At 41.4% G+C, this 27,987-nt stretch overlaps 1 protein-coding gene across 6 annotated transcripts; it reads left to right on the forward strand.

The window, feature by feature from the left end:
• The first annotated feature begins 1,560 nt into the window (after nucleotides 1–1,560).
• Nucleotides 1,561–27,932, forward strand: ACOT9 (acyl-CoA thioesterase 9). 6 transcript variants are annotated; one of them, XM_057719265.1, is made up of 16 exons: nucleotides 1,561–1,817; nucleotides 6,621–6,718; nucleotides 8,126–8,152; nucleotides 8,745–8,790; nucleotides 10,678–10,848; nucleotides 11,096–11,133; nucleotides 14,916–14,999; nucleotides 15,396–15,499; nucleotides 19,772–19,845; nucleotides 25,220–25,287; nucleotides 25,756–25,867; nucleotides 26,030–26,120; nucleotides 26,298–26,383; nucleotides 26,794–26,881; nucleotides 27,043–27,178; nucleotides 27,626–27,932. In XM_057719265.1, exons 1-16 carry the CDS (start codon nucleotides 1,660–1,662, stop codon nucleotides 27,712–27,714), a joined length of 1,470 nt encoding a protein of 489 aa, XP_057575248.1. In that variant the 5' UTR covers nucleotides 1,561–1,659; the 3' UTR covers nucleotides 27,715–27,932. The 6 variants fall into 6 exon arrangements, with proteins under 6 accessions (XP_057575248.1, XP_057575247.1, XP_057575250.1 ...); XM_057719264.1 differs by having other exon boundaries at nucleotides 1,563–1,817; nucleotides 26,791–26,881; XM_057719263.1 differs by having other exon boundaries at nucleotides 1,567–1,817; nucleotides 27,028–27,178.
• Nucleotides 27,933–27,987: the final 55 nt, after the last annotated feature.

Below are 27,987 nucleotides of genomic sequence, written 5' to 3' on the forward strand. Positions count from 1 at the left end.
CTCAAAAGTCCTGAACTCCCTGATGGCTTTTAGGGAATGGTTTTTAAAGGCCACAGTACAGGTGAGGATGCCTTACCAGCTTGTGGACATTCTTCTCATTGGTTGGCGGTGAGGTAACCGGGTGGTATTTAGGGAGTTAACTGTCATCAACCTTCTGGTTCCAACTGGTCTGGGGTCTAAGTGCTTGCGGTCAGCATGCGGTTAACTGCTTCCCCCTGGTGGGGGTTTCAAGCACCTGCAAAACAAATCCAGGATGTGGCTTAGGATATTATCTATAGCTCCGGAGGAGGAGCTAAAGGTTTTTGACTTTGCTTCTTGGCTAAATTATTATTATTTTGTCTTGCTTGACTGTTTTTCCTTTGTTTCTGTATTTATTTTCTCACTTCTCTGATTAAATTTGCTTCATGGAACTTGGGGAAGGCCTAGGAGGCTAAAGCTTTTCTGTACCCGAGAAGCAGGCGACATGGTGCGGGAGGGGGGAGTCTGTCCCTGGGAAGGCCCTGTAGGGTTCTGCTCGGTTTCAGTATAGCTGCCACAAAGCAAAACAAAACCATCACTTAAAAGGTATGGACAATATAAACAAAAAAGAAGGCGAGATCCCTGCAGGCCAAAAGGAGCGTCTTCCTGATGTGGGACTGATAAAAGCAGGGAAAGTTAGGTGGAGAGGAAAGAGGAAGCCCAAGACCATGCTCCATTTGTAATTCATAAGGTGATTGTTTTTAAAAAGCCAGCTTAATTAAAATTGAAAATTTTTAGTAAGCATGGGGTATTAGAAAAAGCATACGATATCGACCCTGCCTTTTAGGAAATTACCATCTTCAAGGACAAAGCAAGACGTGCATATATTCTGGAAAGATCCCCTCTGATTACCTTATTTCCTCCTTAGACCGCTTTATCACGTTTGAGATGATATAATTTGCTAACTTGCTTGCTGACTTGTTTTCCTTTCCTATAAGGTAAGCTCCCTAAGGGCAAGGAGTTTTGTCTATTTTGTTGCATCTCCAGAATCTACAGCATCTTGCGCACTGCAAACAGCTGTTGAATTCGTTGAACGAAATGGAGAATCAGCTCCTAGGGTAAAAATCATCTTTACTTTCTGGCCTTGAATCTCTCTGGGCGGGCCAACATCTTCAACTGTCAAACACTAGGGGGCAGACCGAGATTAGGAGGGGAACAATTTCTTCCCTTGGGGTAGAGGTTCTCAACCTTTGCTTACGTTAGCATCACCTGGGGCACCTTTAGACATCCTGAAGACCAGGCTGCACCCCTGACTAAATGAACATCTCCATAGGGTCGGGCCCCGGCATCGGTATTTTGGAAAGCTGCCCAGAAGATTCCAAAGTGCAGCACAGAGCCAACCGGGAGCCGAGGCATGGAGATAAAGGTCGCGCAGCCTTCAGCGAAGCGGGATAACGGAGACAAGCTCCAAGCTGCACCGAGCCTCTAGTCACACCCCATCGGTGCCGCCTGGTGCATTTAATCAACAATGGAGGAGGTAGAGCCAGTCTCCTAGTTAGCAACACGCCCCGCGATGCTGACTGAACGGGAAGCCCCAGAAACAGACTCCAGCGTCTCGCCAAAGAGTGGGCCTGCAAGCGCAGCGTGGCTCCGCCCCTAGCTGCGTGGCTCCGCCCCCGCCCCCTCCCGCGGCCACGCTGCATGGGTGCGGTCGAGCGAGGTCCAGTCCTGCGCCCGCGTTCCCTCTCCCTCTCGCGCGCCCCATTGCCTCCAGTTCCCTCCGCCGAGCGGCGCGCGGGCCTGGGTCTGTGGTCACGTGCGCGGCGGCAGGCAAGCGCGATGAAGCGGGCGGCGCTGCGGTAGGTAGCGGACCGGAGGGCGCCCACGCCCGCCCTCCGAGCTGCTAGCGGGCCCCGGCGGAATGAGCGGGCCGCGGAGGGCGGAACTAATGCCGGGGCTTCTGGGCAGAAAATAGGGCCGGGTGGGGGAGGGCGCCCGCCTACCGCGACCCCGCCGGCCTAGGGTGGGGTACCGCGCCCCCCACCTTCGCGTCTTCTGGCCCCGGAGTTTGATGTTAAAAGCGAAGCGGCACTAAAAGGGAGGAAGTTGGGCGTTCCTTGAAATTCCTATCTCTTTGTTCATCAGGGGTGTGGTTTGGAGTTAGCCGCTTGTTAGAAAGCTAGTATTTAGGGTTGCACGTTACTTTTCCGGCCCTCTGCCCTCTTTGCAGAGCATTTTTAAGGTTAAGTGCTTGACTGACTGGGACTCTGACTTAAGTGTGTTGTAACGTGGGTAGGGATTGCAAGGCACCTTTTGGGCTGTCAGCACCTCAGGACTGTGTGACTTGGGCCCCTGGTGCTGACTGAACTTTACTTTTACTGAGCAGCAAGGCCCATAAGGCTAGGTGGGGGGAGTGGCTTGGACATGGAAGATGCCTTTTTGTGTAAGTCATCATCCCAGCTTGTCCAGTTAAGGCTTAGGACCTTAGACTCCAGGGCATGTCTGGCTCTCCCCCAACCCCCTTCACCAGAGCACTCCAGCTGTTCCAGTTTCTTTCTGCCTAGTTGGGTCCCAGGGGTCTCACCTCAGCTGCAGCTTCTGATGTCATCCTGCTACAGGTATGCCAGCCCCCCTGGTGTGGCCCACAGTGGTTCGGAGTGACAGTGATCCCCAGCAGTTCTCTTGGGGGCCCTGGGTCTCTCTTATTGTCCCTGTGGACCTTGCTGTCAGTTGAAAAAGGTTCTCTGTGTCTGTCTCTCTCATTCTCTCCTTTACTTTGTTACACTCTTTGAAGACAGGTTGAAAGTCATTACAAGAAGAGCCACAGTTGACTTTAGTTTGCATTGGACGTGATGTGACAGGCCTTTACAAGCTCCACGGTTTTGTCCATGGGTCTTCTCCCAGAAAACCTTCCTTGATCTTTACTGCCACCCCTCCCCCCCCCACCAATTTGGAAGTCCTCTGTCTTTGCCCTGAACTCCTTGTAAACCTGCGGTTCCTTCCCTGTGAGTCCTGTTGAACCTTAAGCAGGTACTCCATTAGTGTCTAGTGAGGGGAAGAGGACATAAATGAATACAGACTGTCTGAAGTGATTGGGTTATTTTGACTGGTGGGCAATCTTTGTAACTTCTTTTTCCCTCTGACTCACAAAAGAGTCGCCTGAATTTGTTTAGTGTCTAAATTGAGGCATTTCCCCAGAGTGGAGGGCATATGAGTGGTATTGCCTGCTTTTGTACTGAAAACTCTTCCCGGCCACCCACCCTAAGCTTGGAACTCAGAACAGCTAAGACACTTCTGTTCACACCTTCACATGACTTTCGTGACTGCCTTGGCTAGCCATGGAGAGGTTGGGTTCCTTGGTCTCCTTTCATTGGGAAGGTTCAGTCATGGAGTTCTAGGGGCTGACTGTTCTAGAGGCCTCTTGACAGTTTCTTCTAAAGGCCTAGAGGTTTTGCTGTAGGTAAAACTGAGTGCTTATCAGGGAATAAGTAGCCTGAGACGGTGAAAAGAGCAGTTTCCCTGCATGTGTGGTGTGTATGGGGTGGGGAGGGGTCAGAAGAACTGGGCCAGTTGACTGGCAGGGGAAGAGTCATCTAATTCCTTTGGGCCTCAGTTTTTTCAGGAGGTTGGTCTGAATCACAGCTTTTTAAGTCTAGGAGCCCATGGGAGTGTCAAAAGGGAGTGGTCTGTGAACCGTCTGAAATGGTATATACCATTTCGTGTATAAATAAAAATGTATTCCCCCCCAACTATTGGGCATGAGGGTCCACAGGTTTCATCTGATTATCAGTGGGGATGAGGTCAAATTGTAGTGAAAAATTACAATAAGCCAAATGTTCACAGGAGAATAGAAATTTATTATACCAATATATGATTAGTATAATCAATAATTAAAAAAAAAGCATTCACATTAGGCCTTTGTTGTGTTACAGGGATCTATTTTCAAATTTCTTATGGCAGTATGCAAAGAACAGGGCTGCAGGATCACAGTTTTCCAAATAATTTGGCCCAGGTGTTTCTCTGTATTCCTCAACTCCCTTCTTTACTATTTCCATTTGACTCTCCATTCAGAGATGGTCCATTATAGTGCTTGGCTTATTTCCAAATTTTGGGTCATTTTTGACTTTTAGTGGAGACTTTGGAGAAGCACGCCTTTCTGGAATAGTAATAGGTAATGTTTTTTTGAGGACTTGGTGTGCTGGGCATGCCCCTCACAGTTTAATGTTAACTTCTCCATCCTTTTGAGAATCCTAAGGGATAGGTACTATTATTATCCCCATTTTACACATGAGGAAACTGAAGCTCAGAGAGGTTAGATAACTTGCCCAAGGTCACTCAGCTAACAAGCAGCATGGTCAGGCTCTTAACCTCTGTATACTGCACTGCTTTTCACTCAGGCAGGATGGGATGGTTTTCATTACTCTTCAGAAAATGCTGCTCCGTAAGGAACAAAACAGAAATGCTTGTGTATATGTGTATTTACCCAAATATGTGAGATCTGTTATATAGCTCCTGTTAGTTTGTGATGAGTATTAAGAATATTTAGCCAGTCAGAGTCAGAGCTCATTTCTTATATTGAGATCATCTACTGCATCTATTATTATTGCTAATTAATGTATCGAGGGCATGATTTTTTTTGCTCTTTCAGCTAATAGTAGCAATGGAAGATTTTAGCTTTTTCCAATGTGCTCTTTCTTTTTTTTTAAATTTATTTATTGGCTGCATTGGGCCTTCGTTGCTGCACACGGGCTTTCTCTAGTTGCTGCGAGCGGGGGCTACTCTTCATTGTGGTGCGCAGGCTCCTCGTTGTAGTGGCTTCTCTTGTTGTGGAGCACGGGCCTTAGGCGTGTGGTCTTCAATAGTTGTGGCACATGGGCTCAGTAGTTGTGTCTCACGGGCTCTAGAGCACAGGCTCAATAGTTGTGGCGCACGGGCTTAGTTGCTCCGTGGTACGTGGAATCTTCCCAGGGCAGGGCTCGAACCTGTGTCCCCTGCATTGGCAGGCAGATTCTTTACCACTGAGCCACCTAGGATGCCCTCCAATGTGCTTTTTAAAACCCAATATATTCAGTTGCAGAATGATAGTTTCTGAGAAGGCAGAAGGAAGGACCACATGCTCTTGTATCCTTCAGTGAGGGATTTGAACCTACAGAAAATACATAAAATGAAATAGTGAAAAAGAAAAAAGTTCAACTCATGTTCTGAGAAAATGCAAATTAGAAGGTCAAGAACAAGAAGACTGAAATATTAATCCACATATAAAAGTAATGGAAAATTTATTGTGAAAAACCAAAACTATGTAAGATAAAGGCTGTGTGATTGGAGAATAAACACAAAATCAAAACCCCAAACGCTTCAAGCATTCTGGTCTTAGTGGACCAGCAGGAATTGTATCAGAGCTGGTGTGATGAGTGGCTGGCTAAGGAGTTAAATTATCCAGTGAGCAGGGGATTCTATTTTTGTGTTCTTTGCAGTTAGAGTAATTGACTTGGTGAAAGGACCAGGATTTGTTCTAGTAGGACAAGTGTCAAAACTACATGTAGATTTTAGCAAATATTTTTACTCAGAGACTCTTCCTGAATGCTGTAATTCAGAAGAGAAATCTATAATAGATTTTCGCTCTAAAGAAAATTTAAAATATGCTTTTCAGAAATAGGTTAGTCGGGACTTCCCTGGTGGTGCAGGGGTTAAGACTCTGTGCTCCCATTGCAGGGGGCCTGAGTTTGGCCTCTGGTCAGGGAACTAGATCCCACATGCGTGACGCAGCTAAGAGTTTGCATGCCACAACTAAGGAGCCTGCCTGCCCCATCTAAGACCTGGTGCAACCAAACAAGCAAATAAATAAATGAATATTAAAAAAAATAGTTTAGTCATCACTGAACCTGGCATTAGGTAGTAAGAATTTACTGGTCACTTTAGCTAGAATGAGTAACAGTATCTGGGGTTCTTGACCTTTTCAATGCCTTGCCTTCTGCCACTGTGCTCTCAACAGATCATTTTGTCAGTCCCTGATACTATGTGTGTGTTATCCCTGATAGAGTAGTGTGTGGTTAGGAGTCAACACTTAAGCAATAGTGAGCCAAAATCAAGTTGAACAACCTATTTTGGGAGAACAGGTTAGGCACATTTGGGTAAATAGCTTTGACTTTATTCCACTAGGGCGTAGGAAATTTCTGCCTAGGTCCAATAAATACTCTCTTTGAGTAACCCTGGAAAGGGTTAATTCTGTTTTCAAAGTTGTCTGACTTATAATTGGGTTTAGCTTATTTATTGAGGAAGTGAGGTATGACAGTAATGAAATAAATGTTCATAATTAGTTTACTCAGCTGTTTACCAAATTGATTCTGGGCTTCTGAAGCTAATAAATTAGAAAGAGCAAGAATAAATCCATTAAACCTGGTTGATATCTTTTATTTATTTTGTAGGTCGTTATCTAATTGGTCTCTGCTCTCAAGAAATGTTTACTCTTGTTGGAGAGATGATTTATGGAATAGCCTCATATGCAAATATACATACACTTGAGAAACATGTACAGACCCTGTAAGACAGTATTTACTAAGGGTGTGGGACGGCTGAGTGCTCTGGAGGTGGCACAGGTCTTTGGCGTTGCCAGGGAAGAAGCCATGGAACCTTTTCCAAGTGTGTTTCATTCTGTCTTGTAGGCTTTGTACCCTGAGCAAGGGACTGCTTGCTCCCAGCAGAGGACTAACTCAAGGATCTGAGAATCCTGAGAAACACGGAGTCTTCCACATTCATGAAGGCAAGCATGGGTGTTTACCTTTAATGCCTACATGGGGGAAAAACCCTGTTTTATTTGGGAGGCACGTAGACAGACAGTTTAGAGCAAATGAGGCATACTGAAGGTAGATATTTTATAAACTTCTCACTTATAAAATGACCAGGGTAGCTTTGGGTAGAAATCACATTCAGAACTTGAACTTTGATTCCTGGGAGCCTTGGGGACTGAACTCTTTCAGTTAAATGATTGCTGCTTCCTTTGTGTAGGTACTGAAGGGGAGAGCGTGGAAAAAAGAGATCTAATGCATAAGCAAGAGACAGGCCCTTCAGTTATACCAACTAGACGCTCCTAGTCTGTAGTTTTGATAGAGGGACCCTGTTAATCCATGGTTAATTGAAGTTAATTTCAGTTACTAATCTGATATGCAAATTGTGGATGTCTTTGTCAGTGTAGGAATATTCATTTTAATGAAAATTGTGACTTCTTTAAAGGATCCAGTTAAATATATATGTATATATATATAATTTAAAATTGTTTCTTCGCCCTCAACACTGCCTTTCTTCTTACACTGGTTATAAACTAGTAATGATCATTTTATATTACTGAGCGTCAGTGGTCTGTGTACTACTTGAGATACTTTCTGTCTGTTGTTTCTTTTTTTTTTTTTTTTGAGCTGCGAATTGAGTTTATTTGGGGCAAAATGGGGAAATGAGGACTGCAGCCTGGGAGGCAGCATCCCAGGTAGCTCTGAGAAACTGTTCCAAAGAGGCAAGGGGGCAGATTAGTATATATGTATTCTTGGTAAAGGAGGAGTACGTGTAATCAAGTACATTTTTTTGTAGGGGGTTTCTGCTAGTCACAAGGAGCAGACCTCATCATATAGGGATTTAGTGCTTTTCTAGACCATTTTTTATTTAAGGAACTCAGAAGGAAAAAAAAAACAGAAGTAAGACTAATTTACTAATGGATATTTTTGGTGCAGTACTGCTCTATGATTTAATTGTAATTAAAATTTGCACCTAATTTATGGTATATAACAATTGTGGGTTTTTTTTTTTTTTCTGGCCATGTCATGTGACTTGCGGGATCTTAGTTCCTTGACCAGGGATTGAACCTGGGCCCCGGCAGTGAAAGCAGTCCTAACCACTGGGCCACCAGGGAATTCCCCATAACAGTTGATAGAAAAATTGACCACTTTTTCATGAAAATTAAAATGCATGTTCATCTAACTGTATTTGGTTTTGATCAAATATTTAGTTGTTGAAGGACCCAGGATTGCTATAGTTAATTTTCTGTAACCAGATTATCTATTTTAAAATGCTAGAAAAAAACACATGAACTCAAAACATTATTTAAAATCCTATAGATTTATTTTTTAGTATTGACTTACTACTGCTTATCTAATTTATTTCCCCTTTATCCATATAGCATGTTCACCAATACATGTGAATCATGGTGTGTGTGGTAATCAGTATCAACTTTTTTTTATAAGTGCTTAGACTTTTTTTGCACTAATTCATTCTTGCACTTTTGGGCAGTGGGCATTAACTAGACTTAAATTGCTTTCTTTGCCTTTGCTTTTTTGCTTCATTTTTCTGGCCTCAACTTTTCTAACATTTAGGGTAGTATAAATATATGAGAAATCAATTAGAGTGAGACTCAAATTTTGATATTAGTCTTAGTCCCACTGCCTATAAGAAGATAGGCGGGAATTCTGTTCATAATATCTCCATCATAAAAGGGACTCCTACTGACACTGATATAGCCCCATCCGATGAATAATTGGAGTTATCCTTTTTTACTTATTTATATAAATCCCAGTGATTGACACAAGGATATTCTTTTCTACACTGAGACAATAGTTTCAAGTTTTCGGGAAGCAGAGGCCTGATCCCTTCCCTGAGCTGTTTGGGGTATTAAATGGAAATTCATGAATCTTTGAAGCTTTTGAGTGCATGAATCGCTTTTCTTAGTTCTTGAGCTTGTTGCCATAATCCACTTCTCACATTCTTTGTTTCATGGAATGACCTCTTTATTTTTGTTTCAGTTCGAGATAAGTTGCGGGAGATAGTAGGAGCATCCACAAACTGGAGGTACGCACTCTGTGTTCATTTGTTCTTCTGTCCCTGAAGTGGTGTGCTAGGCTGTATTTAGGCTCAGTTGATGGTCCCATTGTAGGAATGGGGGGAACCCTTTGTTTGGAAATGGGTTGAGAGGTTCTTTTATTTGGGGGAGAAGATCAACATTCCAACATACTCATCAGTTAATGCTTTGCAGTCATAAAACCATGTAATGTTACATGTACTCTACGTTTTTCAAAGTGCATTAAGGTATATTACCTCACTGATTCTCGGTGAAACTTGTGACGTGCTTATGACATATGTTCCTATTCCTTTTTTGCATACGATGAGGTTAAAACTCAGACATTGAACAATTGAGTACCAGGGTTTGGGACCTGAACCCAAGTTTCCTGGTTTTTCTGTTTCATGGAGCCCAATTCCTTTATTGCTTCTTGTCAGTTCACAATTAACCAGGTGTCCCATACAGTCTTTCTTTTTCTCTTAGATATCTCCCTGCTATAAAATAGGATAATATCCCTCTTGGTGCATAGAATTTTGAGGCTAAAATGAGATAAAAAGAACAATAACAATAATAATCTATTTGGTATAAAAATTATCTAATGACTTCTTTTTATCTCTTTATATGAAAAATTTCAATTTACTGAAAAGTAGAAAAAATGAATACCTGTGTTCCCACCATCTGAATTGGATACTTATGAATGTCTTTGCAGATTTGCCGATATACATATACTGGCTGAACTATAAAGGTATCATGACACTTCAGCTCCAGTTATATTCCAATACATCTCTAGTAAATAAATATGTTTTCCTATGTAACAAAATCAGCAGCTGTGCATCTCCAACAAGTAAAGATATTTTCTTACATAAGGAAATTGACAGTCATTCCCTAATAGCATATTTTTCACCCATATTCAGAATTCCTCAGTTGTTCCCCACATATCTTTTATAGCTTTTTAAAAAAATCAAGGTCCAGGAAACAATTGCATATTGCATTTGGTGGTTATGACTCTTTTTTTTTTTTTTTTTCTCCTTTTGGTTATGACTCTTTAGTCTCCCCTAATCTAGAGTAATAGTTATCCCTCCCTCCTTTTTTTTTTTCATGAGCTTGATTTTAAAGAGGTCAAGCCATTTGTATTGTTGAATGTTGCACATTCTGGATTTACCTGGTGCCATTTAACTTGTTCCTCAATTCCCTCCGTATATTTTTGTAGGTTACACCTTTCTGGCAATAATACTTCATAAGTAAAGCTTAGAAAGACAGCTTTATTAGTGATATTGTCAACATTTTCCTTCCCTGTCCCCTTGTCTCTCTCTTCTCTGCCACCTTAATCGTCTCTTCTTTTTCCCTTTTCTGTCTCCTTTTTGTTCTCTTCCTCTTTACTTTTTGCTCTGCCTTCCAAATTTCTTTTGGATATACTCCATTTTGCCTCCTTTGTCTCTCTTTCCTGAATTTGAAGGCAGAGAGAGAGAGCTGGGGCACAGAGGATATGAGACTTGTCAAGGTGAGAAATGGGAATATGGAGTTCAGTGGCCATGTTGTGTGTGTGTGTGTGTCTACACACGCACCACACTCTATTATGTCCATTTCTGTATTTTTAATTTGATTTTGAAGATTCTATTCTTTGAATGCACTTTTTGATGAGTGTGAATGTATAGTTCATTTGGATATATCTATATTACTTATAAGTGTATTTTTCTTATCTACTAGCCTGAGAAATTTTAACAGAAATTTTTAATTTCACCAAGTGGCAGGTGGGAAGGGAGGGAAGGAAAAGGAGATGAGGTAGGTCCAGACCTGCTCTTTCCTCCTTTGATGGTGTCTGACAGGCTTGTATTGCCACTGGAGTTGCGGGCTAGCACTGTCCTATGTTTCATGAAGCTTGTATCCTTTCTTCTCAGAGACCATGTGAAAGCAATGGAGGAAAGAAAATTACTTCATGGTTTTTTGGCCGAGTCACAAAAAGGACTGCCACCTAGGAGAATGAAAGACAGTTACATCGAAGTTCTCTTGCCTTTGGGCAGTCAGCCTGAATTACGAGAGAAATATTTGACTGTTCAAAACACCGTAAGGTAACCTAGCACTATTTTTGTTTGTGTTTTTATTTTATTTCCTTTCTTTATTACAACTTTGAGATAGAATTCATACATCATACTGTTCACTTATTTAAAGTGTGTGATTCTCTGGTGTTTAGTATATTCAGAGAGTTGTGCTACCATCATCACAATCAATTTTAGGAGATGTTTATCACCCCACAGTGTGTTAAGGGTGGGTGATTATTATGATTTTCATTTCATCACCGTTTTCTTTATTTCACAGGTTTGGCAGGATTCTTGAGGATCTTGACAGCTTAGGAGGTACTGATATTTTAGTATTTTTAAATAGGTACTTACAGCAATACATTGAATCCTTTGGCTGGAAAGGGTCTTTTTATTCCTTAACTTGCACAGATGAAGGTATTCTAAAGGAGCAGAAAAAGAAGGGCATCTACTACTTCTGAAGTGTCATAATTATTTAATTAAATTTACTGAAAAGTTGCAGAGTATAAACAGTTGTTCTTCCCCAAATCATGTGAGAGTATGTTGCTGACAGGATGCACATCACTGCAAATGTTTTCACATGTATTTCCTACAAACAAGGACATTCTCCTTCATAATCACGATATAACCCTCAAAGTCAAGAAATTAACACTGATATTTAGACAGTCTAATCCTCAGACCTCCTTCAACTTTGGCCAGAGGTCCTGTATAGCAGAAGGATCCAGTTCTGGATCCAGTTCTGAATCACATGTTGCATTTAGTTGTGTCAGGAATAGTTCCTCAGTCTTCCCCTGACTTTCATGACCTTGATACTTTTGAAGGTTATGGGCCAATTCTTTTGTGGAATTTCTCTCAGTTTGGGTTTGTTTGATGCTTCCCCAAGATTAGATTTGGGACATGCATCTTTGGCAGAAGTGTCACAGAAGGGATGCTGTGTTTTTATTGCATCTTAGCAGGTAGTGTATAATTCTGACTTGTCCCATTACTGTGTTATTAACTTTGATTCCTTGAGGAAGGTGGTGTCTGCCAGGCTTGTTTGTTGAAAAGTTACTCTTTTCCCCTTTGTTATTAATAAGTACTTTGTAGGGAGGTACTTTGAGACCTTGTAAATATCCCATTCTTCGTCAGACTTTTATCAATTATTTTAAAATCAGTATGGACTTAGGGATTTCTGTTTTACTGAATGGATTATGATATATTTCTGTCATCTGTTTTGATGCTCAGCTTGTCCCAAGACTGTTCCCCATCCCTTCACACTGGCTTCTGTTGGGTTTTTTTGTTTTTTGTTTTTGTTTTTTTTTGTTTTTGTTTTTGTTTTTTGGATGTGTCCCCATCATTCTTTGAGCACTTCCTCACTTTCTGGCACAGGATGTTCTAGGCTCATTTGTACTTTCCCTGTGCCATCCTGGAATGAGCCAAATCTCCAAGGAGCCTCGGTTCTTTTTAATGGAGAATGATACTTAGAAACCAAGATCTGGGTGCTGGGAGTTGCCATTGTTGCTGGGGTATCACTATTCCCATATCCCTCCCTCCCTCCTTCTCTCTCTCTCTCTGTCTATCTGTCTATCTTTCAGAACCCTGGGTTGATATTGATAGCTCCAATTCTAATTCAACCACAGGTTCATCCTTTTTTTTTTTTTTAAATATTTCGTTTATTTATTTTTGACTTTGTCAGGTCTTAGGTGCGACATGTGGGATGTGGGATCTTTCGTTGTGACACATGAGCTTCTCTGGCTTCTCTCTAGTTGTGGTGCACAGGCTCCAGAGTGTGTGGGCTCTGTAGTTTGTGTCACGTGAGCTTAGTTGCCTCTCATGGGATCTTAGTTCCCTGACCAGGGATCGAACCCACGTCCCCTGCATTTCAGGACGGATTCTTTCCTACTGGGCCACCAGGGAAGTCCCCACACGTTCATTCTTAACTCCTCCCTTATTACATTTTTAATTCCCTTCTCCAGCTGGCTCCGTTATCTGTAGTACATTTACTTATTTGGTCGGTTCCCTGTACGTAGCCAGTTTCATATTGCTGCCACCCCGAAACCCTCATGGATGCTCCCCTCACTGGCGTTCTGCTCCATACAGGGTTCCCCTCCTCATTGTGTTCGGGCTGTGGCATGCTGGGCCATCGCTCACATTGCCTCTCTGCGGGTCCTCCTGACATCACTTGGGCCTCAGCACCTGACTGTGGGCTATCTTGCTTGCTCCTACCTAATGGCTTTTGGACTGAACTGTTGGGAAAGGGTTTAGAGAAAGGTCCTAATAATCTTTAAAATAGAGACACAAATCCATTGTTAGGTTTACACCTAGCTACATTTTTCTTCAGATTAAATAAACCTTTAAAATTTTTATTGGCCTTTAAAAAAGAATCACACACACACACACACACACATTCTCATGTGATTTTGGTTTACTGAGGTGTCCCTGAATGCACAAACTCCCTTGCCACTACCCTGTTTTTCCTCATCACTTCCTGTTGATGGCCAGTCCGTTTCACCTGTTCACTTGATTCTATTCCTTCCATTTCAAGGCACTTGCCTTATCACGTACACATTCTCCCTCATACCTCAAGCCTTTTCTCAGCTTCACTTTTCCCTCAACTTCTAAACATATTCAAGTCTCTTGCATCTTACAGTGAAAAATAGGTAAAATCTTATTCCCTTATAACACTCTTCAATTTTTCTCTCTCTCACTTTAGAGCTAGCTTTGTATTCTGGCTTCTGCTCCTCCATGTCATTGAGCTGATGGTGTCAAGCTCTCCATTGCCCCGCTTAGTACATGATCTCACGGGTGCTTCTCAGGGATTAGCCGACCCCTTTGAAGCTCCTAATGTCAAACTCATCCTTGGGCTTTGGTGACATTTCCTCCGGCCTCTCAGGCTGCTACTTCCCAGTCTCCTTTGTAGATTCCTCTTTCTCTGTCGATCCTTTAAATGTTGCTTATCTCCAGGGTTTTGCCTTCTGCCCTTTTTTGTTGATGGTATCTACACTTTCTTTATAAATAATCTCCAATCCCACTGCTTCAGTTGCTCTTAGTATGTGGAACACCTTAGGAAGTGACATTTCCTGGCCTCCTTTTGTGAGTTGTGGACCAGTTTGTCCTCTGCCTACTGGCCATCTTCATTTGGATTTCTCAGATTCAACATGTTGAAAACAGTCCATTCTGCTCTGCCTGTGCTATATTCTCTTCCTCAGTGAATGGTATACCATCTTTACTCACACAAGTTAGAAACCTGAGTTTATTCAAGTGTTGTCAAGCCTGCCTTCTTCTTAGCTCTTGGATCTTTTTTCTTCATTTCCACTAATGTTGCTTTAGGTCAGACACATATGATTTCTTTTCTGGGCACCACAGAGATTTTTAAATGGAGTTTCTTGTCTTTCACCCCTCATTCCCCCAGTACATTCTTTAGCGGGTGCGTGGATGGAAGGGTTTATTGTTACTCAACGAATATTTATTGAGCACAGACCCTGTCCTGAGCATTGATGATACAAATTTGAATGAATCATAGGGGAAGTAGGAAGACCGCTAAAGTAGTATAGTACAATTTTAAATAAGTTGATATTTGTAAGGTACATAGAACCATGCTTGGTACCTATAAATGCTTATTAAAATATGGAAAGTACACAGATAACCACAGGATGGTGTAGGAGCCGAGGGGGGTGTTATAGGGAAGGAAGGAGAATTCTGAGCCAAGTAGTAACTTCATGATTAGGAAACAGTCAAGAGGAAAACAGGTAGCCGAGCCCTTGTGATTTGTTTCTCTTCTTTGAAGATGTTTTGATGCTGTCAGACTCATGTGCTGGGGTCTTTTTCTGATTTAGGCACTGTGTCTCTGTTGAGTGGTAATAAGCCACCTGGTGGGTCTGGGCTTTAGGCTTTAGTTTCCTCACCAGATCTAAAATTGAGCAGGCAGATTAGAGGATTCCCAGATCTCTTCAATGTATAAAAAAAAGTCTTTGGTTCTAGGATAAGACCATTAGTGGAATATGGGGGGTTGGGTCTTCAAAACCAGATAAGACTTTTTTATGGATTTCAGGGAGTAAATCGTGAATGTTAAAAATTAATTTTGCTGTTCCTTTATTTGGTTCTCTTCTATTTTCCTACAGTTCTTATTTGCTACATGCACAACAAAATTCATTCAACTAAGATGTCTCCTTTATCGATAGTTACAGCTCTGGTGGACAAGATTGGTAAGTGACATTATTTTCTAGGCATACTTAGAATTTTTAGTAATTACAAAATATTATTGAGATTAGAGGAAATATTTTCCTTTTATGGGGGGCTTTTTATACATATATATATGCATATGAAAATGTCTAGATTGCTGTATTCCCAGATATTTATTATTTATCTTTGGATGGAAGGGTTTTGCATGATTCCATTTTTATTTTTTATATTCTTTGTCTAATTGCCTAATTTTTCAAAAAGACATACAGATTTCTTTTGTATGTCAAAAAGTTATTTTTAGTTTTGAAGACGAAAAAGTATAGTGGAATTTGCCAAAATTTCAAGTGAAATTGTCCATTTACAGTATACAGAAAGTGTGGAGTATGGTTTGGGCTCAGGTTGATCTTTCTGTCTTGTAGATATGTGTAAGAAGAGCTTAAGCCCAGAACAGGACATCAAGTTCAGTGGCCATGTTAGTTGGGTTGGGAAGACGTCCATGGAAGTGAAGATGCATATGTTCCAGGTGTGTCTGTGCCCAAAGACTGCCCCCTTGTTCCAGTACAACCAGCTAGTCTCAGGGAAAGAAAAGCTTATTTACCTATCTATCCATAGACAAATATGTAGTTCACCCATTTATAGAAAAACAATTCAAGGTCACGTCATACAGATGGTGTGCTGTTAATATCCTCCTCCCGGATGAAGACTGACACACAATTTGGTGTTTACGCTTAGTGTTTATTACTTTCAAATCATATACAGCTCCATGTTAAGGTACTTATTTCTGGTTTTGCCCCAGAGAATTTCACAACAGTCTGAGTTCTGTTAAGCATGAATGGATTGGTCACTGTTAGTTTCCTAGGGCTGCTGTAGCAAAGTCCCACAAACCAGGTGGCTTAAAACAACAGAAATTAATTGTCTTACAATTGGGAGGCTAGAAACCCAAAATCAGGGTCTCAGCAGGACATGCTCCCTCTAAAACCTGTAGGGGAGAAACCTTCCTTGCTTCTTCCTCGCTTCTAGTGGGTTGCTGGCCCTTTGACGTTCCTTGGCTTGTGGTTGTAACACTCCAATCTCTTCCTTCCTTCACATAGCATTTTTCCCTTGTGTGTCTGTGTCTCCTCTCTTCTTTATAAGGACATCAATAATACTGGATTAAGGGCCCATCTACTCCAGTGTGACCTCATCTTACCTGGTTACATCTGCAACAACCCTATGTCCAAGTAAAGCCACGTTCACAGCTACTGAGGGTTAGGACGTCACCATATTTTATTGGGGGACACAGTTCAACCCCTAACAGTCACTGAGATTACTACAGCAGTTAGGAACAGCCTCTCTAATGAGCAAAACTCAGAGTAGCTATGATAAAGAAATGAAGAAATTTGTCAAGGAAAAGGACCTCAAAGAAGATAATAGTACAGAAATAAAAAAAACTCAGAGTTTGTTCAAGATTTCATTGTGGAAGACTTATTTAAGAATAATTTACTCAGTTATGTCAGGGTGTTCAGTGGATCTATCATTCAGATACATTTTTTTCTGTTATGGAATTATGAAGCACTTCACCTTTTGGAAAAAGTCTGAAGGTTGCTGTGCAGTAATTTGTCAAAATAGTTAAGTAGTTTTTTATTTGATGCTGTATGTAAGCAGTTGAATTTGTTAACTCCTGTGTTGTTGTAACTGACAGTAATATTGCTTTTAAAGCCAAACATTATAAAGTTGTTGGGGATGGTGCTATGATTTGTTCACATCCTTTTTTAATCTTCATGGTTGATTCATGGTGGATTCCTGGCATAAGACCTGCTTTCTAGGGAATCTTGGGCAAATAGGTTGAAAAAGAGATACAGGAATTATTGGGAAGAGAGAGCTAGTGAAAATCAGTGTCAGAGAAGTACAGACTTTTGTTTTTAATTTGCGTTTCTCGTTGGCCATTTTGATTAGTAACTCATGGCTTGAGTGATCATTTATTCCAGAGAGGGAGCTTGGCAATAGGTACCCTGCCTCTGGTTTGGCTGAAATGTAAGTTCACATCCCAGCTCTGCTGCTTATTAGCCATGTGACTGTAGGCAAATGTCTTGCCTTCTCTGAGGTGCTGTTTTGTTACCACAGTAACCACTAATCAAATGTTGGCAATTATATTACTTTATCATTACTATGGAGATGGTCCCAAATCTCTTCTAGGCTTGACATTCAGACCTGCCTTTCGGGGTTCCCATTAGATCTCTCTTCCACGTGTGCTTTTGCTACCTCAAGTCCGGTGTGTTCCAAACTGAGTGCATCAGCTTCCTTTCCAGTCCTGATCCTCCTTCGGTTTCCCCTTTGCCATCCTCCTGTTTCTCCCAGCTCCAAACCTTTGTGAAAGCTTTAATTTTTCCCTTTTCCTGTGCAGCCTTTTGCCAAGTCTTGCAAATTCATCACCCACAGCTACTCACCAGAGTCTTTCTTCCCCTTCCCCTTGGCCTTTTTGTTTCTTTCAAGCCCTCATTGCCTCTTGTGTGAGTATTTTAGCTGTCTTGATTACTCTGCCTGCCTCCAGTCTGTTCTCTCTCTGTTAATTTTATACATTTCTTCCAGATGGATCTTCCAAAGCTGATCTTCAGTTACATTGCTTCCCTTCTCAAAACCCTTCCGTGACCATTATCAGTGAATCAAAATCTAAATTCCTTTGACTAGTTAGGGTCTAAGGTGCTCCATAAACTAGCACCAACCTACCTTTGCAACTGTATTCCTTCCAACTTACTGTTCACACACCTTGGAGCGCACCGCTAGAGACCTTGAGCGTCCTAAGAGTAGAGGGTTGTTCATCTTGCATCCCTGATGCTCATCACTAGCGGATGTTCATTATCATAAGCCGGACGTAAAACAGTAGATGAGCCGATGAGTGTCCTGGCGTTCACTTTTCCCTTTGTTGGGGTTCCTTGCGCTCTGGCTCTGCACATCCACATTCCACCTGTGCTTCTGGGTCACTTCATGCTCAAAACCTTCCCCGATCCTTTCAGCTCATAGTACCTGTTCCTTCCCCACGCCTCTTTTCCTCTGGCCCTTTCTCCCAGCACCTGCTATCCTCTGCCCTACAGAGCTGTGTGTAAACGTGTCTTTTCTCTTCCACTCGACTGTGTGCGCCTCAACAACAGGATCTGGGTGTGAGTCACCTAACTTACTTCCTGACGGCGTTCATTTAATGTCGACTTAGCAGTGAGTTATGGAGTGCCTTGTCTGTGCTCGGTGTATAGCCGTGAGCAAAACAGAGAAAGTTCCATTCTCTTTGAGATCACACTCTAGTAGTGCTCAGTAGCTGCCTCAGTTCATTCATTGGCAATCATTGATCTGCTGTCTGCTATCTGCCAGTCTTTGTGCCAGTTGCTGGGATACAAATGTGAATAAAAATGGTCTTTGTCCTCAAGGAGCTCTCAGTGCAGTAGGGAGACAGACACATGAATAAATGATTATGATATAGTAAATTATTACGCACTGTTTCTCAACAGGGACACTGTTGGCATTGTATGTGGGAAAGTTCTTTGTTCTTCAGGACCGTCCCCTGCATTATGAGGTGTTTAGCTCTTTGGTTACCCCCCTCTGCACTAGTAATGTCCCCCCGCTCATGTGACAACCATCACCAGCTCTGCACATTTCCAAATGTCCCCTGGGGGGGTGATACCTCCTCTGCTTATGCTGAGAACTACTGTCAGGAGAGGATTTTGTTTCCACTTAGGTGGCAAACAAAGGAGGGAATGATGAACTCTGCCTGGGAAGTAGGGCTGGGGCCTGGGCTGAAGAAGGCATCAGGCAAAGGCATGGAGGGGAGGTGGTCAGGTGACAAGATGGGACATTCCAGAATCTCCGAGTTGTTAGCTGTGGCTAGAGGAAAAGGTACAGGCATGAGGGGAGTGTTTAGTGAACAACTAGAGAGGAATCTGGGCTCAGTTGTAGAGGTTTTCCATGCAATGCCAGCAGGCTTAGACCAGATGCTGGGGAAAAGGAGGAACTCTTGTAAGGTTTGAACAGAACAGGGACATAGCAAGATTGGTGAGACTCTTACCAAAGTCGAGGGGGAAGGCTCATAAGAACCTGAACAGGTAGTGGTGATGAGGCCTAGTGATGAGGTTTGTTGAGGTTGGACCCAACTGTACCGTCAGTTTATGATATGACTTGACACTATGACTTTCCTGGAAGTACAGACTTCAGGGGGATTAAAAAAAATACCTTAAAATGTCAATGGCCTCTGCATTGTAAATATTTAGCTTAATGCACAGAATTCTCACTGATCTTACCCCTTTTCGGAAGGCCATGTACTAGGCTAAGGAAAGACACACATCCTGGTAGTTGGCACACTCAAGTTCCCTGAAAATACGAATGCCTGGGAGAGCAATGGAAGACTGCCTGGCTGTGTGTGCCTTTGGGAGGACAGGTAGGCCTGAAGAAGGCCATTGCTCTGCAAGATGCAGGACACGTAAATAACGATGATGCTCAAGGTCCCTCTGTGACCCTTGCCCTTGGGTCCCAGTCATGCACAGCTCCAAGGCGTATAGTTTGTGCCCATCCCAGCACTTCTCAGAGTGTGCACGGTTTGGGATTTGGGTGTCCCTCTCCTCTGCTAGAGCACAGACTCCTTGGTCTTGCTGTCATTTCCCAGCCAGAGCCTAGTTGTTTCTGGCACCTCGGCAGATGGCGGTTAATGAATGCACTCGTCCTCTTGCTAATTTCAGCCTTTCCCGAAGGCTGTGGTATCTGTAAGGATTGTAGTAGGTTTTCCCAGTAAACGCTTTTCTTACATCTGCATTTTCTTTCCTTTTTTGTCTAGTTACATGACAATGAATTTTCTCCTGTTTTGGATGCAACATTTGTAATGGTGGCTCGTGATTCTGAAAATAAAGGGTAATTGCTGTTTTTTTAAAAATTCTTTATTTTGAAAAATATCAAAGATACATAAAACTGGATAGAAGACTTTAATAAATTTCCAGATACCATCACCTAGACTTGAGTTTTAACATTTTGCCATATTTGTTTCTTCTGTTTTTTTAAAGTATATTATTTTCCTTACAATTTTCTAAAGCAAATCCCAGACGTAATGACATTTCACCTTTAAATACTTTAGTGTGTAGGCATTGCTTTAAAAATGAGGATATTTCCTTAAGTAACTACATTATCATTAGCAAACCTAACTAAAATAATAGTAAGTCCTTAATATATTCTAATAGTTCAAATTCACTTTTCCCCAAATATCTTTTTAATGATTTGTTCAAATCAGGATCCAAAAAAGGACCACATATTACATTTGATTTTTATGTCTCTTAAGTCTTTTTTTTTGTTAACAGCTTTGAGATATAATTCACATACCATACAGTTCACCCACTGAAAGTGTGCAATTTAATAGCTTTTAGTATATTCATAGAATTGTGCAATCTTTTCAGTCTGTTTTAATTCAGAATGGTTGTGTGTCTCCACTGCCCTGTTATCCTTTCATATCATTAACTGGTTGAAAGCCCAGAGTGATTGTTCTATACAGTGTCCTACTTTCTGGATTTGTCTCTTTGCTTCCTTGTGGTTTTTTTTTTTTTAACTTGTTTCACTATCCCCAGTATTTTCTGTCAATTGAAGTTAGATCTAAAACCTTGATTAGATTTGAGTTCAGCGTATTTGGTGAGAGCACTTCAAGCACTTTGTAGGTGATGCTGTATCTGTAACCTCATATTGTATCATGCCAGGAGGTACAGATTGTCCCACTCATAGTAATGCTGAGATTAGTGTGTGGGTTCAAGTAGTGACAGACTGATCTTTCCATTGTGTAGTTCTGTTCATCCTCTTATGATCAGCAGTAATCTGCAGATGTAGTAGCACAGTATAAGGTATATCCAGTGTATCCAGTCTTATGAATAGCTAGTTTCCCATCAGGCTTCCTGCAGTGCTTTTAATATCCATTGCTGGTCATTGTTTGAATCATTTTCATTAGGGGATGTAAAATGATTCTCAAATTCTGTCATTCTTTCTATGTTTATTAGCTGCAGATCTGTTAAGAAGAGGTTTTCTTTTATCAATTAGGGCAATTTGGTTTGTAAAGGAAAGTCAGGATCAGTGTTTCATTCTTGCCTTTATTTACACATTTACTAGGTAGTGATGACCTGGTTTTTCTACTTTTTTTACTTTTTAAAAAAGTATCATTGTGAGTTCATGGATTTTAATATATTGGTTTGGCCAAAAAGTTTATTTGGGGTTTTTCTGTTAAGATGTTACAGAAAACCCCAAACAAACTTTCTGGCCAACCCATTAGTAAATATGTTTCAGTAAATTGCAGCCATTGTTCTTCGTGTTCCTCAGAGTGAACATCTTTGGTCAGTGGGAACTCCTTTTTTGTTTTTACATTTTAAAAAGTTAATTAATTAATTTACTTATTGGCTCTGTTGGGTCTTCGTTGCTGTGCGTGGGCTTTCTCTAGTTGTGGCGAGCAGGGGCTGCTCTTTGTTGTGGTGTGTGGGCTTCTCATTGCAGTGACTTCTCTTGTGGAGCACGGGCTCTAGGCATGTGGGCTTCAATAGTTGTGGCACTGGGGTCAGTAGTTGTGGCGCATGGGCTTAGTTGTTCTGCGGCATGTGGGATCTTCCTGGACCAGGGCTCGAACCTGTGTCCCCTGCATTGGCAGGCGGATTCTTAACCACTGCGCCACCAGGGAAGTCCCAGTGGGAACTCCTTTAAGCTGGCTCCTGTGATAAGCTATTTTGACATTTCCTAGTTAGTCTTTTGTTTAAAAAAATTGTTTGTTTATTTGGTTGTGCTGGGTCTTAGTTGTGGCAGGTGGGCTCCTTAGTTGCAGCCCTTGGGCTCCTTAGTTGCAGCATGTGAGCTCCTTAGTTGTGGCACGTGAATTCCTAGCTGCAGCATGTATGTGGGATCTAGTTCCCTAATCAGCGATTGAACCTGGGCCCCCTGCATTGGGAGCGTGGAGTCTCATCCACTGTGCCACCAGGGAAGTCCCCCTAGTTAGTCTTTGATAACTTTCTAATCTCTGGTACAATGAGATATCCTGGACTCATCCTGTACATTTCTTTCCCCAGGCCTGGAATCAGCCATTTTCCAAGGAGTCCTCAGGTTCCTTTTAGTGGGAAACTGGTATTTAGACACCAAACTCTGGGCGCTAGAACTATATGTTGTTATTAGCTTGTCATTATTGCTAGGCCTTTTCAGTGGACAGAGCTTGGATGTATGTTAAAAAGTGGATAAAAAAACTCATAAATTTATGCTGTCATTTCCAAGTCAAGTTTAACTGTGCAGACTTTAATGCTTTATACTTTGTCTTTTTCTTCTTACATTGAATTCTTGGTTCCTAACGCCAGTTACACCCAAGGCATTCAAACCCAGAAAAACTGTTTAATTATGTGTATGGGAGTAGGATGGGAGGGAACATTACCGGATTGCTGTTTGTGCAGGACAGAGTCTAGAGGCCTTTGGGAAGTCTAATTTGTTTTCTAAAGTTGAGTTAGGAGTCTGCAATGAGAAATCTCTTATGGTACGTGGAAAGCTGACATGGAAACCTGAATTAAGAACAAAAAACCCCGTGGTGATTCTGATCCAAGCAAACAATCCACCCATCTTCTCTACCTCCTCCCACCAGCTCCAGCTGACCTGCGACTCCTAGTGGCTGGCCTCGGGTTTGTTTTCCAGCACTGAGGGCGTTACTTAAAGTTTCTCTCCCAGCCGATGCATTTTATTTTTCCAACCTGCCGTTTCAGTACTTCTTCCGTTTTTGTTTCATCCAACCTTTGGTTTCTACCACAGTGAAGTACTATCCCTTTTCTCAGTATTCTATTATGAAAAATTTGACACCTACAGGAATGTAGAAAGAATAATGCAGTGAGCACCCATATACCCTTCACCTAAATTCTCAAGTTAACATTTAACCACATTTGTCTCACCCTTGCCCTTTCACAATAAATACAAGCATATACACTTTTCCGCCTGGAATTGTTTCAAAGTAAGTTTGAGACTGCTTTACTCATAAATAATTCAGCATGTATCTCCTAAGAATAAGATTATTCTCCTACATAACCTCAGTGCGTTTATTATACCCAAGAAATTTAACAGATACAATTATGTTATCTAATATATGATCCATATTCAAACTTTGCCAGTTGTCCCTAAAATATTCTTTATAACCTTTTCCCCTGAGTCAGGATCTGATCAAGGACCATATATTATATGTGGTTTTTATATTTCTTTAAATAATTCCCCTTAAAATAATCCCCCTGCCTCTTTCTGTCTTTTAAGACATTGACTTTTTTTTTTATTGAAGTATAGTTGATTTATAATGTTGTATTAGTTTCACATGTACAGCAAAGAGATTCAGTTATATATCTATATCTGTATCTATACCTATATTCTTTTTCAGATTTGTTTCCCACATAGGTTATTACAAAATATTGAGTATAGTTCCTTGTGATATACAGTAGATGCTTGTTGGTTATCTATTTTGCATATAGCAGTATGTATATTTTAATCCCAAACTCCCAATTTATCGCCCCTCCCTTTCCCTTTTGGTAACCGTAAGTTTGTGTTCTGTGTCTGAGTCTGTTTCTCTTTTGTAAATAAGTTAATTAGTATCATTTTTTTTAGATTCCACATATAAATGATATCATATATTTGTCTTTCTCTGGCTTATTTCACTTAGTATGATAACCTCTAGGTCCATCCATGTTGCTGCAAATGGCATTATTTCATTGTTTTTTTATGGCTGAGTAATATTCCATTATGTATATATACCACATCTTTGTTACTCATTTGTCTGTTGATGGACATTTAGGTTGCTTCCATGTCTTGGTTATTGTAAATAGTGCTGCAATGAACATTGGGGTGCATGTATCTTTTCAAATTATAGTTTTCTCCAGATATATGCCCAGGAGTGGGATTGCTGGATCATATGGTAGCTCTATTTGTCGTTTTTTAAGGAACCTCCATACTGTTTTCCATAGCGGTTGCACCAATTTAAATTTCCACTAACAGTATGGGAGGGTTCCCTTTTTTTCACACCCTCTCCAGCATTTATTATTTGTAGACTTTATGATGGCCATTCTGACTGGTGTGAGGTGATACCTCATTGTAGTTTTGATTTGCATTTCCCTAATAATTAGTGATGTTGAGCATCTTTTCATGTGCCTTTTGGCTATCTGTATGTCTTCTTTGGAGAAATGCCTATTTAGATCTTCTGCCCATAATTTATTGGGTTGTTTTTTTTGATATTGAGATGTATGAGCTGTTTGTATATTTTGGAGATTAATCCCTTGTTGGTTGCTTTGTTTGCAAATATTTTCTCCCATTCTAAGGGTTGTCTTTTCATTTTATTTATGGTTTCCCTTGCTGTGCAAAAGCTTTTAAGTTTAATTAGGTCCCATTTGATTATTTTTGTTTTTATTTCCATTACTCTAGGAGACAGATCCCAAAAGATTTTGCTGCCATATATGTCAACGAGTATCCTGCCCCTGTGTTTTCCTCTAGAAGTTTTATAGCATTCGGTCTTACATTTAGGTCTTTAATCCATTTTGAGTTTATTTTTGTGCATGGTGTTAGAGAATGTTCTAATTTCATTTTTTAACATGTAGCTGTCCAGTTTTCCCAGTACCACTTATTGAAGAGACTATCTTTTCTCCATGTATGTTCTTGCCTCTTTTGTGATAGATTAATCGACCATAAGTGTGTGGGTTTATAGCTGGGCTTTCTGTACTGTTCCATTGATCTTTGTTTCTGTTTTTGTGCCAGTACCATACTATCTTGATGACTGTAGCTTTGTAGTATAGTCTGAAGTCAGGGAGCCTGATTCCTCCAGTTTTGTTTTTCTTTCTTAGGATTGCTTTGGCTATTCTGGGTCTTTGTGTTTCCATACAAGTTTAAAAATTTTTTTGTTCTAGTTCTGTGAAATGTGCCATTGGTAATTGGATAGGGATTGAATTGAATCTGTAGATTGCCTTGGGTAGACATTGACATTTTTGAAGAGTCCAGGCCAGTTGTCTTACAGAATGTTCTACAATCTATTTTTGACTGTTTTCCTCATAATTAGAAACAGGTGAAACATTTTGGCAAGTGGCTGTATCCTTTTTACAATGTGAACTTTCTAGTATACAGATAAGTCTGTAACCAGAAGGCTTGCTAATTGTTCAGAGTTCTTATGTTAAGCAGTCAGTAAGCGTTACCCAAAATTAACATCTTCACTTTTTATTAGGTAATGGTGTGTCTTAAAAATTTTCATTTCTTTTCTTCTCTTTAGGCCGGCGTTTGTAAATCCACTCACCCTTGAAAGCCCAGAGGAAGAAGAGCTCTTTAGACAAGGAGAATGTATATTAATTTGTTCAAAATAAGATACAATTTAAAAAGCACATTAACTCTACTGCAGAGGAGATTATTTAAGAGTATGTATGGACTCCTCATGCCAGTAAAGTGTCCACAGAGTCCACACTTTGACCAGTATTATCGATGATACAATATCAAGTGAAGTAATTTGTTTTCTTACTTTTAATGAAATGGGAAATGTATCTTAATGAAATAACTGCTGGTTGGGGCTGCAGGTCAAGGTGATTATAAGTGGTTTCACACTGAGACAATGTGATTTCCATCTGAAAGCAAAAAATCACTGCAAGTTTTATGTAGCCTCAGCAGCCTTCTCTGGGATAGATGTACAGTTTCCAGTGGGCTTTTCGAAATCTGGAAATACTGCATTTAGAGGGTCCGAGGCGGCCCTGGTCAGGAACCCAGTGCTGTAGTGCGGCCCTCCTGATCATAGCTCCTTATTGTCCCCTGTTCCAGTGAACAGGGGGAGAAGGGTCACCTTCAGCTCCACGTCATTACTGAAAATGGCTCCCACTGCTGAGGAGAGGACAACCATACATGAGATGTTTCTTAACACGCTGGATACAAAGTAAGTACGGATGGTGAGATTCCAGGTTGGGAAAGCATCTAAACCTTGGCCTTCTCCAGGGCTGCGCTTGCTTGAACATATTGGGTATTGTTTGCGAATATTTTACTTTTCAGCAGCAAAACGGTGGCATTGACAGAGTTTACTCAATCTCCATTTGTACAGGACTATAAGTTTTCGAAGTCGAGTTTTACCTCCTAATGCGGTGTGGATGGAGAATTCAAAACTGAAGAGCTTGGATATTTGCCACCCTCAGGTATTGGAATTTAGTGAAAAGTCTTCTAAACAGGATAACTTGGACTCATGACACTCATCTAAGATTTGACCCACCTTTAAACTGACCTCTGTTCTATGGCATTGTTAATTCCTTTGTTCTGTAGATTTGGATGGTCACAGGGCTCGTATTTATTAATATTTATTTTGTGTCCTATAGGAGCGGAACATTTTCAATCGAATCTTTGGTGGTTTCCTTATGAGGAGGGCATATGAACTTGGATGGGCTACTGCTTGTAACTTCGGGTGAGTTAGATTTAAGGTGGTCTTAACTCCTGAGAGGCCATATATACTACCCCACTCAGTGAAACACTGGACCAGTCTGGATGTGTTTGGGAATGTATTGCGTTTTTAAGTAAATGCCACACTGGTACCAGGTGGGTTTGATCTTCATTTTGGAAGGCTCTTGCTCTGATGTTGTCATTTAGTACATTAAACGCCTGCTGCGGAAAAGGGGTGATGATATGCAGAAGGGAAAAGATGATTTTGGCACTGATCTGGTCACAGTGTCACCTCTTACCGCCTGGTATGATTATTTCCTCCTTCTCTAGGTTTATTCTTTGATCATTTAAAGTTTGCTTTAGCTGATTGTTAGGGAAAAACTGGAGATCATCTGAATTTGGCAGTTGACCCCAAGTACTGTCTTTTCCCAGTAGTGGTTCCCGACCATTTATAGTTGCTGTGGATGATATCATGTTTCAGAAACCTGTTGAGGTTGGATCATTGCTGTTTCTTTCCTCGCAGGTAGGTGTGCAGTGAGAGGTGAAATACAATTTTTTATTATTTGGCCCCAGAAGAGAGGTTTTTATATTCTAAAGCCACCATTTCTCTTATGACTGCTTTCTTCCCCCTTCCTAATGCAATTGACTATTGTGTCCATAATCGCTTAGGTTTGCTTTACCCAGGAGAATTACATTCAAGTCAGAGTACACAGTGAGGTGGCCTCTCTACAGAATAAAGAGCATATGACCACCAATGTCTTTCATTTCACGTTCATGTCGGAAAAAGAAGTGCCCTTGGTTTTCCCCAGAACATATGGAGGTAAGTGGCAAATGACTGCTTGTCCCTAACGAGGGGAACTTGCAAAGACATTTTTCTCCCTTTTAAATTGTTGTAGGAAGTACTCTGATGCCCACCAGCCCGAGACCATGTCTTTAGGGGGTTGTGCTTTTGAGATTCTGCAGCCCTAAAGCCCAGGATGCCTCATGGCTCTCAGGTGGCCACTGCGGCTCTGCCCACCTGGCTGTTGTCTCAAGGGCTATTGCCATCTGCAGGCAGCCACTGGTGGTTAGGACTGGTCCAGCCAAAGGGCTGGAGTCGAGGTTCACTCCCTGAGGGACGTTGCACACTCTCTGGCCCAGCAGTGCATGCCTGGTGCCTGTTTTGCATTTTCATTGCCGTCTCAGTGTTCTCAAGTGGTCTTGTGTTTGTATAGTGATTTTCTTAGGTGCTGCACGTTTCTCCAGGGATCCCTCTCTTGTGTTCCAGAGTCCATGTTGTATTTAGATGGGCAGCGGCATTTCAACTCCATGAGTGCACCAGTGACCTTGAAAAAGGACTACCTCGTCGAGCCCTAGGAAGACTGCGTGTGTTGAAGGCCAGCGTCCCCCAGAGACACGGTGCCTGATGAAGGCCTGAGCAAGTGTATTGGTTTTAGTGCTTAGTCTCATCCTCCATAGAGAAGAAGGATGTATTCAGCTTTTAGGATGATCAGAAGAGTAGAATGAGAGAATGGCTGAGTGGGGCAGAGGGCGAAAGAATTATTGAATAATAAATACTTTCAAGACAATTTAAATTGTGAACCTATCATGTTGCCTCCTGTCTGCTCAGGAAATGAGGGCAGAATGCCT

The sequence above is a fragment of the Hippopotamus amphibius genome, chromosome X (genome assembly GCF_030028045.1).
Source record: "Hippopotamus amphibius kiboko isolate mHipAmp2 chromosome X, mHipAmp2.hap2, whole genome shotgun sequence".
NCBI classification, from domain to species: Eukaryota; Metazoa; Chordata; class Mammalia; order Artiodactyla; family Hippopotamidae; genus Hippopotamus; species Hippopotamus amphibius.